This window comes from Lupinus angustifolius, chromosome LG01 (assembly GCF_001865875.1).
Source record: "Lupinus angustifolius cultivar Tanjil chromosome LG01, LupAngTanjil_v1.0, whole genome shotgun sequence".
In the NCBI taxonomy this organism is placed as follows: Eukaryota; Viridiplantae; Streptophyta; class Magnoliopsida; order Fabales; family Fabaceae; genus Lupinus; species Lupinus angustifolius.
This window is the reverse complement of record NC_032009.1, coordinates 27,011,256-27,025,637: the sequence shown is the minus strand read 5'-3', so window position 1 is coordinate 27,025,637 and position 14,382 is coordinate 27,011,256. Positions and strand designations below refer to the sequence as shown.

Genomic DNA, 14,382 nt, shown 5'->3' with positions numbered 1-14,382 from the left:
ATAGGGAATTGCTATAAAATTATAGTCTTTCAACTAATAATTGTTTCTCAGCTTAGTAATTTTGGATTGTTTGTTGTGTGATACAAACACTTCGATTGTACTTAATATAATATGATAAATGTAGCTGATGTTTCATACTCACTCTCAGTTCCCACTTTGATTCTTTATTTCATGCCAATTAGAACAATCAGTCCATGTAAACACCTCAACATGACTAGTTGCTACTGTCTTAGTCAATTAGTCACTTATGCAATAAAAACCTATGTCTAATGATTTTGATGCATAATAATGAGAATTATGACTTACAATATCATGTCCTATGTCTAGTGATGCAAGTTGAGTAAAATGCAACACCTCAAGTGTGCTAGCCGACAATGTTTTGGTATGTGCTAGCACTTTATCATTGGTAAGTTTATGTCTAGTAAATACAATGATAAAATTCATATATATGAACCTTCAAATATGTTTCTATGTCTAATAACATATGCTACTTAGTTTGAGAGTTATAAAATCACAATATTAGTTCTATGTCTAGGTACTAAAAAGTGACATGCATGCAATGACAAATAAAACAAGTCTATGTCTAGCAAATGCAATATTTGTTGAGTAATGCAAATTTAGAATTATGCAAAATAACTTCAGGAATTATTCTAAGTTAATGCGAAAGTTGATCAATACTAACAAAAACATTAAGTAAAGACAAAACTCAAAATGGAAATAAATTTCTTGGAATATATTTGAATCAAAGATGGTTACATCAAGTTTGTGCTACATTTAACTCTAATTAAAAGGTTATTAGCTACTCATATCCATACAATGTAAGAATGATAGGAATAACAAACTCATGAGATGGTAGAACCATAGACAGGCAAGTAAAAATTATCACTTATGATGCTTACACTTAGTTTCAAAGAACTAAGTGAACTAAACTCTATAAGGAAAACTAAAAATAAACGTACAATTCGAAGTAGTAAAGTAGTGTACAAATAAAATGGTTTAAACCTCCTTAAATAGTGTCCTGATGTTGGCTTCTGCGCTTAGCGCAACAACGGATCCAACTGGTTGGGTGCGACCTTTGGATGTACTAGATTGCGCTGAACGTGTCATTATACGTTGAGCATGACCTTTGGTTGAATCAGGTTGTGTTAAGTGTGACTTGTTGCATTGAGCGCACCACCCATTGTGTTGAGTGTGGAAGTAGCACAGAGCATATTCCAAACAGTAGCTAAGTGCTGAATTTCTCGAATTTGGGCGCTCAGCGTAGTATGTGTTATCCTGCAATGAGTGTGGTTTTTTTGCGCTGAGCATAGCTATCAGATGCTCGCTGGGCATGGATTTGGCGCTGAGCATGGTCAAGCTAAGTTCAGCAACTCAAATTTCCATACTCTTTTATCCAACATATGCCTATAAAATCACTTAGGAGCAAACTTAGCCACTAAATTGATATTTTAATCATTTATGAGTATTTATCTAATGATTTGGTTGTTAAAGTTATAGAGTACTATAAAAATTAAGTCTTATTTATAGATCTTTTTAACACTTAACAATATGTCACTAAATTATAGCTAATCTATTAAAGATATATGATAGGTTATTTTGAAAGATGATCGTTGATTAGAAAGTTAGGAATTAGCAAGTTACGTTTATGTTATTACTTGCTTTACAAGCTTTCTTTTTATTCTTTTCTCTTGTATAAATAAGTCCTATTGACTCACTTCTTATTCAATCAATTCAATTCATTCAATGAGAATATTATCGATCTCTATTTCTCATTCTTCTTTCTTTAAGCTTCTTTAAGCTTTCTTTTATACACTTCTTGATTCATCATGAAATTTTCTTTTCATGGCTCTTACCACATTTTAACAATATCCAATCGATAGTAAATTATAAATCAAATTATTTAATTAATAAGTTATTGTTTATCTTATTAGTATCAAGCAATAAGCCAAATGAATAATATTATCTTATTTTTTATAAATAAAATGAAGTAAAAGTTGAATTAGATGATATCACATAATTAGATGATATCGCATAATATGACTTTTTAGAAGATTTTCTTATCACTATACCAGTACACCAATAATCAATATTAAGTTCCTAATCTATTTATTTACATTAGTGGTATATCCTTACTAACCATATCCAAGAACAATATCACAATGCATACATTTTGAGAATTGTATTGTCCTAATTGGAAAATATAATAAAGAATTAAATGAGAATCAACTTTAGAAGTATATAATTTTCGTATAAATTAAAATAAGACGGAGTCTATAAAATGTACGTTTAACAAAAACAACTAAACCAAATAGTAGAGATAGTGATTGGAAATTATATCATACTGCAATTTACTAGATTCATGTATGTTGTGTTAATAATACACCATAATGGGGTAATTGAATGAAATATAACCATAAGATCAAACATGGTGAATGAATGGCGAAGTACATTAAGTGTCTTATATAATAGAAAGATATCACTCAAATTAAAGGAGACAAAAATGAATAAATATTTGATAATAAAATGTCAAAGAAAACTCAATTTAATATATAAGAATATTGGGTTGTTTGGTTGGACACATTATACAAGACAAAATTAGGGGCTAGTGTATTAGGAAGAAAGTCAACTTAGTTTCTATTCTAAAAAAGATGATAGAACAATACCTTTGGTGATTTGTGCATAGAGGAGATCATTAGAAGTCTCTACAAGGAGACTAGCTCAAATGAAGAATTTTCCAATTTCTAGATGCAAAGGAGGCTAAAAAAACTATATGTAAAACAGTTACGGAACATAAAATTACGACCATCTAATACATATATAGTCAACCTCACCTAATTAGTAGTTGTTGATGCTTCTGAATGAATAATTAGAGGAAGAAAACTAAAGGAAACTTCAGTACAAGATCACGAGTTTACTCATGATACTTTACATGCTTAGCATCTTTACCTCCGATTAAATTAACCAAATTTCAAACTACCATAGGAAGTAACATAGAAAGCATCACACAGCGTGTGTCGTGCTGAAAAAGGAAATGCTTATCCTTTAAATCAAGAACAAAGACTAATTAGTAATTATCACCCAAAAAAACATAAGCATAACTGTCTCGTCTACTGTCCAGAATATTTAGAAAACATTATAAAAGGTAGTACACGCCTTTAAGTATTAGGCTTTCACACAACAGTTGAAGTAGCTGAAGAAACTCCTCCTTGTCTGTCATGTAAAAAAACAAAAAAATTATGTAAGAGATGACATATGTTATACCTACATAATTTAGCCATACTTCATAAACCAGAAATATCCCTGAGAATGAGATCAATATTTTGTGGATCAAGAGAATGAAATGATGTACACTTCTATTTAAGTATTGAACACTTCCACCTAATTTACTTGTGTTGGATTTCTTTACACTAGGCTTCTCATAACTACATAACAAGGACATTTTGGAATGCTAATTTCCCCAAAAATCCTTTGCATATTTGCATGTGCAGCAACTAGAACTGTGTATTGCCTAGGTATCTACATAATAAACAATATTCACACCTCTTCACCTTACATCAATATCAGACGAATTAATCTAGGTCCCACAACAATAGTCTGTGTACTGTATAATTTCATACGTCCCCCTTCTTTCTTTTGGTGGAAAAATATTTGTATGAGTTTTCACTATCTTATCCTACACACATTTCTCTCCATATTGTGTTCATTGATATATGGTAAAGCTGATACAAATGTAGAGAATCAAGAATTTATGTGCTTTACTTCTTTAACATTTTAGGGCACCAACTTGGTAAAAGATGTATCCATATACTCATCTTCAATTTAATCACATGGTGAATTTTTATTAATTTAAGTTCATTGGGTTTCATTGGGATATACAGAGTATAATTATAATTCTCTTTGGAGCACATGAAGAGGTCAACGCAACAAACTGTTGAAACTTGAAACAATCAATTTGAAATACTTTTCTCATAAACGCCCCCAAATAAAATGAAAATAAGAATCATTTTCATGAAATACATATGCTTTAGTAAATAATAACATTAATGATCCAACTCACAATTTCCAGAGATGAAAAATATTTTTTTCCTTGCATACATCCCTTTATCTGCCATTATAAATATTCTGGAGTCCTTTTAAACTTGTTTCATATTATCACCTAATATACTGTTTTCCTTGTTACTTAAGTTATTATAGCTTTGCCAACAACTACTTTTTTTGGGTACATCCTACAATTTCTATTTGTACAAAGTATTATAGTTTTCAATTGTTGCCTAAAGAAACAATTAGAAGCTAACAAAATAACGGTTAACAAAAGTGGGGAAGAATCTTACAGCCGGAGAGTGGGTTTGATCATAGTGGTGAGGGTGATGGTGCTCAGGAGTGCGAGCTGTGTTTACAACGGTAGCAGTTGGATTAATGAACTCTTCTTCATTACCAATACTTGCCCTGGAAATGTTTGTTTTATTCTGCTTCCTTGTTTCCCTGATTTTTGAGAAATCCATTGAGTAATCCGGTACTCGGCCCTTCTGATCCCAGTCCCCAAATTGTGGCACTGATAGCCAAGAACTATTTTTCTACATTGACATGATTTACAACTTATTCGTCAAGCTTATCATGATATAGCAAAGGGATTTTTGTCATAAAGAAACATGTTAATAAAATGTAAGAATACAGGTTCTTAGTTATAATGTATGGTTAAAAAAACGGATTTTGAATCAAAAACCAGAATAACCATTTAGCAGAAACTGCTAATGCCAAAACTTCAGAATGCAGATCAACTCTACCATTCAGAGCATAGTCACCTCATACCGGTTCTTGTTGGTATGGTGGGTATGTAGTACGCAATATGTTACCCTGTCAACTACTAGTACGTTAGGGGTATACTTAGTAGGGTTTCTATTGCTCCGTGCAAAGTCATTTCTAGTACCGCTTCTTGTAGGTTTGAATCAATTTTTGCTTCACCATAGGAGGCCTAGAATAAAATTATTTATTGTTTCTTGTAACTCATTGATATAGGTGAGTGCACATTACCACTTACTTTTCATTTCTTTGTTCTTTCTTTAACTTAAAATGTAAGTGAAAATCTGGTTTGTTCCTTAGAGGGAACCAATTCACAAAAGAACCACAAATTAATATGCAAGAACCAATTCACAGTTCGCGCCACCGGAACAGATACTTGTGTTTCAGTGGTTCAGAGTTATATACAATATAAAAAAATTATACCAGTACATCTTCATCGTTTAATTTCCATATACTCATGAATTTATGATTACTTGTACTACTGCATCACTGTAATCAGCATTTATAAGTTTGGAAACAAAACAAATAGATAGTTAGAGTGATTTGGAAAGGAAAAGGAAAAAGAGTATTCAATTCTCATCATATGGAATATTACTCCTGTCTACGTTTAAAAGATTGAAATGGTCAAAAAGAAAATGCTAAAGGATCTAAGAATATCAGAGCAAACAAATACAACCATCTCTGTCAATGTGCGCAGTCAATAATAACTCTACTTTATGCCAAAATTAAAGACCTAATAACCAGAGAAACAAATAGTAACCTCTTCTTACGTTTGAATTATATTTAATTAAAATAAGCACTATAAATCTATAATATTTTTGAAATTTCGAAAACCCCAATTAATATTGAAGTTATCATTCTCCCTAGAGCCAACACAATTGCTACGGTTTTCTCACAACATTTGAGGAACTATATTATTCGATTCAAAATTAGCAAGAAGAAACAAAAAACACGACTCTCTGAACACAATTGTGAAAATAGTACTCATCTCTAGAGGATCTCAACTCGTGTTTCATGAGCCAGAGTGCCAGACTAATCTTCGGTAAAAAAGAGAGGGAAGTGTTGCGCAAAAGAAAACAAAATACAAAATGAAATAACAATTATATCAATTATATTTACGGTGTAAATAACATTTGTATCCTTAAAAGAAGTGTAAAAACAGTACTACTCCTCTCTCCAGGAATGGAGAGGCCTACCTACGCGTGTTTCATGTATTTCACTAGTACCTACGAATCAAATAGTAATAGAAATGGAGATAAAAGCATGCATCAATTTTCCATCGTCATTATGAGTTCATTTCACCGATTAACAGAACCATGCAATTTTCTTATACATGATATATCCATTCGAAGCAAACACCACAATATATTGGAATACTAATCGAACTCGATTAATTGCATCGCCATTGTTAAGAACCAAAGAGAAAGGTTAGAGAGAAATAGAGAGAGAGAGCGAGTAACCTCTTTGCGAGAGTCCATGAGAGAGATTCGGATCTTGAGAGAGAATAGAGAGAGATGTTAGAAGAGTTGATAAAGTTATAGAGAGAGTGGATATTAATAAAGAAGTGAGAGAGAGAGAGTGAGAGAGAGAGAGAGTGAAAAAGAGGTCCCGGGGTTTGTGATGTGATGCAGAAGCTAAAGCCTAAAAGCTAAAAGTAGCTTTTATTAAACTTACTGCACTGTCTCTACAAATGTCACATCACATTCAATCCATTCTATGTTAATTCATTTTCTAATAGGTAGAGATTAATCCTCAATACCGATATCTCAAGTTTACTGAATTACATAAATTACCACTTCATTCTTTAAACCTATATAAATTATACTTAATTATATACATAAATTACATTACATTCACTATTTTATTTAAAATATAAGTGTAATTTTTTAAACAAAAAATAATAATGAGTATAATTAAATCAAATAAAATATTATATATTGTAATAGCAATTTTAAATAGTATATAAATCAATATCAATTCATTATTTTTAATTCATTACAAATTATATCGGTAATTCTAAGGATGTGCTTAAATAAATCTTATATTATATTTTATCCTGAATAAACACCAATTTTTATACTTTTTGATTTAACTTCACAATCTAACATATTTTTATTTAACTTAAATACATTTGTCACTACTTTATGTTTAAAAAATTATGTTTATTATCTTACCGTGATAGTTATTATAATGTATGTATATGATTAAATATTTTAACACTAATAATTAAAATTTCAATATAAATAAAATTTCTCTTAATTGTTTTATAAATAAACTTAATTAATTTCACATATATTAGGAAATGAATTAAAACTTAATTGATTATTTTTTATTTTATAAAAAAACATAAAAATTATTATAAACATCAAATATGTAATATGACCTTAAATTGCTCATTGAATGGTAAATTAACTTTTAATGTTTAAAGCAAGCTTTAACATTCATTATCCAAGTATAACAAGCATTCGATAGACAAGAGAAATAATAGATGAATTATATAAGAAATTTTAAAATTTACCCATGCATTATTTATGTATAATTGTGTAAATAATATTTTAGTATTCTTCTCAATCCCTTAAAAAACTAGTATTATATTATTTATTCTATAAAATATATGAAGAAATATTAGATATTGTCAATCAATTCAATTTCTAAGACAAAATATTTTTATGGGTAATTATATATAAAGTTAGAATCCAAATTAATAATATTGGAATGTTATTAATTAAATTGGTAGTCAAACTTAAGGTCACATTTAAAGGAAATAAATTTTTCTATTAAAGTATAATATTTGTTCACTCTTAAAATTGTTTATTAAATTATGATTTTATGAATCTGACATACTACTAGTGGTTGATACACATTAAGTTACTTTTGATATAAAATTATTACATCATTCATCATTAAAATATAATTATTATTGGCTTTTAAATATACATAACATATTATATTAATATAAAATTTTACTCTGATAATAAATTTTACACTCATTTTTTATTCAAAAGTTGTTGTATTTAATAATTAAAATTTCAAATAGTTTTCAGTGAAAACTTTACATTTTTTTGTTATATAAACTTGACATATTTTAATTACTTGGTCATCAATTTGCCCTCGATATACTCTGTACATACAACAAAAAACGTTGGTGTCCCTTTTCTTAACTATTAATTTTTTATTCAAAATTTTGCATTATTTTATTGAGTTGATTTTTTTTGTTGGTATTATTAATGTATTCCTTCACTTGTGAGTAAGTAATTATTAATGTGTGATTATCATTCCCAATAAATATAACTTTTATAATAATTAAATTTTTGATATTTTGGTTATAATTAAAATCTAACGAGGTGGTGAAGTTGATTTACTAAAAATACCAATGTTGAACAGCCTATGCTTGCAATTTGCAAAGCAAACATGACTTTGTTTCCTTTTGGCGTTGTTTTGTTGTGTGCAATGTGTTTGTGGACTTTGACGTGTTGCGTCGCTTTAGTTAATTGGATTGAATATCCTCATCACTCATTCATACCCGCCACATGCTTTCTGTTTCATGTCTGTCTACCTTTCCCTTTCCATCTCAAAATATTCTCCATCTTTTGCACTACAATCTCTGTGACTTTTTCAATATTATTGTGATGGTTGGTCTCACTTTTACGTTTTAATTTGGTCTTCAAATAAATAAATAAATAAAAAGCATTAACTTGATTACTTATTTTTTTAATAATTTAATCACTTTTCGTGATATGTGACTGATCATTTCAACAAGTGTTATTGTTAGAAGTTAAATATTTAACCTTTTGCTTAGTATGATACTGGAAGATTTGGTGATGTCTTACATTATTAGATCGATGTTTCGTTGGTCTATCGTTATGCAGTGTTGTAATAACTAGACGGGACGGTCCGACCGGTTTGACCATTGACTGAACTTGAAAACGGCTATGTTTGTAGTCTTAACCGAGTGAGGGGTTGGACCGTTTTGGACCAAAGAAATTCCGGTCCAACCATGTTACACCCGGTTGAACCGCAATAACTCCAGAAGTGAACCAAACGGTTCACTGAAAATTTAAAAATATTAAACATTACTCTAATGTTTTGTTTTAGTCCCGTCCATACAAAGACGGAAAGATGTTATATGAATATAATTATATATAATTATTAATTATATAAAATTTTGTATTTATATATAACTATATATTTATAAATAAAAATGATAAATTATATATGAAATCATCTGGTTGAGATGCATGAAGAGCATGAAATTAGCAAAAATAATTTTGACTATAGAAAAAGAATAATTTTGCTAAATGATCAAACTTTTGACTAGAATTGATTAATTACAGTCTGTTATAACCATGATAACTCTTCTAACTTTTGATTAATTACAGTATGTTATAACCATGAAAAAGAATAATTTAATTGATTAATAACCATGATAACTCTTCTAACTTTTGACTAGAATTGAATATTTTCATCTTTTTGATAATGTCAAAAGGAGGAGAAAAGTTGTTTGTTGTGTTATATACTTTTTGCAGGTTGTATAATAAGTTTTGCAGGTTTGTTTTTACCAAGCTTCCGTATATGATGTTTGCTTACCTACAAGGAACCAAATGCGCTTCAACTTTGAAAAACAGTCATTAACAACCATTCCGCAAATTCATCATCAAGCTAATCCATCAACAATTGAAGAATTTTGATGAAGTGTTTGTCATCATCAAAAGGGGGAGAGCACTAGCATTTCTCTGCCTATGTTTTGATGAAGGCAATGTTCTATTAAAGCTTGAAGATGACTCAACAATCAACATGTCTTATGCTCATTTGGTCATATCGAGACTAGGACATAATTTGAGTCTATATTCTAAGTAGTATGTGTGCCGTAGTAAGTGAGTATAGGTTAGGTGAACCTACGTGCTAATCTCTTAAGCCATCTTAATTGTCATATCATATCCATGAGACATATCATCTAGTTAATTGTATGTTCATGCATTAATCATACATGTTATATGTGCATATTAGGCATAATATAATTTCTAGAACATGTATATATATTGTGCATAACATATGAGAAGTTTACCTTGTGAAACATGTGCATTAATGTTCCAGTTAATCGATTAACTCAACCGCTTTTCTGTTAAATCAGTGTTTTTATGTTTAAACTGTTTTTTGTGTCATTCTGTTGCATGGTTAATCGATTAACAAGTAGTCTTAATCGATTAACTAGTCTGTTATTTGTTATAACTGAATTCAGGTTCAACCGTTTAACTGTTTGCAACGAATGTAACCACCTAAACACCATGCTATAAATAAGAGGCAACGTTCACATTAAATTGTATAGGGTTGTTTAGAGAGCATGTTGCATATTTGTTTTACTGATTTTGCAAGAGAGATTGCATGCGTGAGAAGAAAGATATTATGTTGTTTTTATTTCTATCATTTGCTTACTGTTTTGCATAATTCTATGTTCATTCTTATCTTGCTCACATGCTCATGCATTAGATAGATTGTTAGAGAGATTATATGTATATTGTTTTTGATTAACTCACATAAATCTTGATGGCTTAATTGATTAGTAAGTGGGTTAGTCTTTGAGTCTTTTTTTTGTAATATTCCAAATATTATTGTGCTTAGTATACCTTGTTGTTTAACGTGTTTTTTTGTGTATTTCTGGATTAGTCTCTTGGTGTGAGATCACCACAGAGATTGAGATTCTTCACCAATGGTAGGAGGTTTTGATTTGAGGACAAAAATCTTGGTTGTGGTTGTTTCGCGAGAAAGTTTTTCTCAGGCAAAGGGTAGAGTCAAACCAAGGATTTAGGAGTCCAAGATTTCAAGAAAGAAACGTCATATGTGCTTGTAATTGAATTGGTGTGTATTCATATTGTATCTTAATATTGTGAAGAAGAAAATCTCCCTAGATCAGAAGGGGAGGTCTGGATGTAGTTTGCAGTGGACCACAAACGAACTAGGATAAAAATCCTTTGTGCACTGTTCTTTCTCTCTTAATCTTCTTTAAGTTTCTTGCTGTTATAAATTGAATATGTAATTGATATTCTGGATATTTGTTTACTGCCATATGCTTAATATTTGTGCGTAAAAATATCTGTGTTATATCTGTTCAATTGTGTTTAAATAACTGTGCAATTTGTCTGTCTGATCATTCTGTTATGTGCAATAGTTAATCGATTAAAGCGTGTTATTAATCGATTAAGTGGGTTGTTTCCAGCAGTTGTTTGGTTCAAGAAGCGGTGATTGATAACCGCTACACCTATTCAACTCCCTTATAGGTGTTCCTAGGCCACTGATACCTAACACTGGTCCCACCGAACAGTTTAACCATTTAAACTGATTAAACCTAATATAAGACATCTTTCGATTTGATGTCTGACTCGAGTTTCACATCATTATTATTATGTTTGTCAATTCTACTCTTTAATCTAAATATTGTTATATTTTAAAAACATATATACCAAATTATCATCAAAGATCAAGTCCCTAATTAATAGTGCTAATAAACATAGACAAATGTTGAAGAGAGAGAAAGAAAAAAATGTTAGAAATATTGTTTAAATTCAATATTAAAAAAGATATATATATTAATATTATAATAGTTTTTACACTTTCACTGTATTATAAATCATCTTTATTTATTGTTGGTTTTTAACTAAAATAATACAAATGAATAACAAATAATATACTGATGATGTATAAATTTTTACATTGTTATTGTATGAAAATATTACACTCTTAGTTGAAAGGAATCTCTGGTGATAATTTAATATATTTTGATAAAATAAAAGGCTAATATTACAATAATGTGATGGCAAAATTATAGGGTTGCTGATAAACATGATCTCCACAAATAATGTGAGCACAATTTTATTTCCTTATAAACTACTCTATATGATTAGTTTTGGAATGATTAGGTTAAGGAGAGACGAGAAAGAAGGTTAGAGATGTGTGGTGAATTTTTTATATGAAAATATAAAATTACAACTATTATTAAATTTCTTATAATTAAAATATGAAGGTTGATTTTATCCAAATTTTTAGAGTACTAACCTACTCCAACTGAAAAATCTCTTTACTTAGGTTAACAAAACCCTTAAATAAATAAATACATTCATTTAGTATGCCATGCATAAATTTTGCTAGTTTTTATTTTCTTTATTTTTAAGGATCAATGATTATTAACGAATTATTCTAATGTTTGAAAATATATAACCAGAAAAAGCCATCCCTAGACAGACAAATTAAAAAAGACAACATTGCAACCCAACCTTCTTGCATAAGGGGGCACACATCTTATGTGTTTGACACATAATATGTGGATTTTATAAGTTTAATTCTTACATTTGACACCGGCCAAATAATGTTAGTGATTATATTCTTTTTTATATAAACATTGGTGATTATATACAATTTAATCACATAAAATATTCGTTTTAAGTTTTTGTCAAGCCTTTATTTTGATTAAAAAAGGTATTAGTCCACCAGAGCCAAAATAAATAAAAGAAATACAGCTTTACAATATGGAGAGTAGCCATTTCCAAATTCCAATACTTTGCATAGTTAATAACAACTGAATGATTTTGAGGTTTTTCTCTTCTTAACAGTAGTAGCTATCAAAGAGGAATGGGGATTACTTGTTCCATTTTTTATGTCTCATTGTGTCTTAACCCAATGAAAAATTATCATAAAAAAATCACAAAATTATAAAGTAATATTTTTATATTATTTGGTGGTGTTTGATTGGTTTAGTACATGAGGACGTGATCTTTTTAGGGACATATTATCTTCCTTCATCAAAGACATGTTAAAACAAGTACAAAAAAAAAATTAGAAAACTAGTAACGTTAAAACAGAAAACAATTAAGTAAAGAGTATAATATGTATATATTTGGCAGATATAAATATGGATAATGCATTGATAATGTATAAAATTTTACTCCATATATATTAACTTTAACAAAGAATAATGAAGTAAAGAGGAATAAAAGAAAAAGCTCATAGTTATCATGTGAGGGTAAAGATATTAGATGGTTGAGCTGAAGCCAAAAGTGACAGCCATCATTGATATAATAGAAGATTCAGAAAAGATTCCCTTTGTCCACTTTAATGAATAAAGCTAAAAGTACTTATTGGAATTTGATTTTATGAGTTGTTGGAAGTCAATTTGTGGTATAGACAAAAGTATTCTCATTAAATAAATTAATCTCTTTTGAAATATGAAGTTATTTTTTCTCAACAAACATTATTTATAAGAATTGAATATTAACATATTTGAGATATAATGAAGACTTATTATACGACCAGACTAATTTCACTTATTTGTACATGCATATATTCGGTATTTGTGGTTTGAATAACTACTGTGCCTTATTACTAGTAAACTCCTTGAAATATTATTGGATTATGCTAGCCAATCCATGCCCATTGACCAGGAGGGACTTCACAAATGGATTTTATTTATATATAAAAATTACTACAATTTTGATCCTTAACTTAATTTATTTTTTAAATTTGGTCAATCAATTTTTTTCTCTAACTTTATTTTTATTATCATGTTAGTTCATTTGTTAAATTTGTCTCTCACATGTCTAATTCTTGTTATGTCACATGTTTAAATGTGACATGTTTCTTTTCAATTGTGTCATGTTAGCACACAAAAATTTACATAGATGAACTATAGTCAGATTAGAAGTAAAGCTGAGGGACGAAGATGAAAAAAAATAAGATGGGGATCAAATTGAAAGAAAAAAAAGAGTTAAAGGGGCAAAATAATATTTACATTTTCAATATTGTCAATAATTAGATGTCATTATGAGCTGATTTTGTAACTACTATTGGGCTTTATGGTAGTAATTGTTTGGTAGATAAACTGGTCTTGCCCCTATATATACATATGCAAAAAGCCATATTCCCCATGTTGACCAAACACTAACAAAATGATGACCATATATATAAAACTTTTGAGTAATAATATATTGTGAAATGAAAATCTAATTACAAATCTTTTTACACTATAAGAAATAGGTATATATCACTTATGTATCAATTATTAATAAATAAAGTATCTATATTGTCATATTATACTGACTTGCATCGAACACAATCCCAACTAATCCATTTCTTGACCCTCATTTTTTAAATCTCATTTTTTTTGTGATATTGATTTTGGTTGGTTAAGTTTTTATGGTTATAAATTATAATAAATTAGAGGGTTACAAATGGAAGACAATCACTCAATCAGCACATCAAAATTCTCATTCTTACTTTTCACTAGCTAATTATATTTTTAATTTTAAAGATTTAAGATTTATAACTGATCAAGAAGGATTATAAATATATATCTAAGTGTCAATTGTCACATTCAAATAAAATCCTTAACTATAGAAAGAAGAATATAGAATACCTTATTTTTTTATTTACAAAAATATCTCATCCATTTGATTCATTAATTTACATATGTGAAGCGTGTCTCTTAATTCAACACTTTCTCATTTCTACAAATTAAGTTCTTTTAGTGAATTCTCGTTAAGAACTTATATTGCAATAAAGTTAAAGTGAAGCTAAATAGAAGATTAGTAGAAT

The 14,382-nt window shown here is 29.0% G+C and overlaps 1 protein-coding gene across 2 annotated transcripts; it reads right to left on the bottom strand.

Moving 5' to 3' along the window:
* On the bottom strand, window positions 2,895-6,383 carry LOC109359150. 2 transcript variants are annotated; one of them, XM_019603717.1, is made up of 4 exons: window positions 6,367-6,383; window positions 6,261-6,286; window positions 4,332-4,574; window positions 2,895-3,210 (listed from the first exon to the last, which is right to left on the bottom strand). In XM_019603717.1, exons 2-4 carry the CDS (start codon window positions 6,276-6,278, stop codon window positions 3,163-3,165), a joined length of 309 nt encoding a protein of 102 aa, XP_019459262.1. In that variant the 5' UTR covers window positions 6,279-6,286; window positions 6,367-6,383; the 3' UTR covers window positions 2,895-3,162. The 2 variants fall into 2 exon arrangements, with proteins under 2 accessions (XP_019459262.1, XP_019459253.1); XM_019603708.1 differs by having other exon boundaries at window positions 6,261-6,369.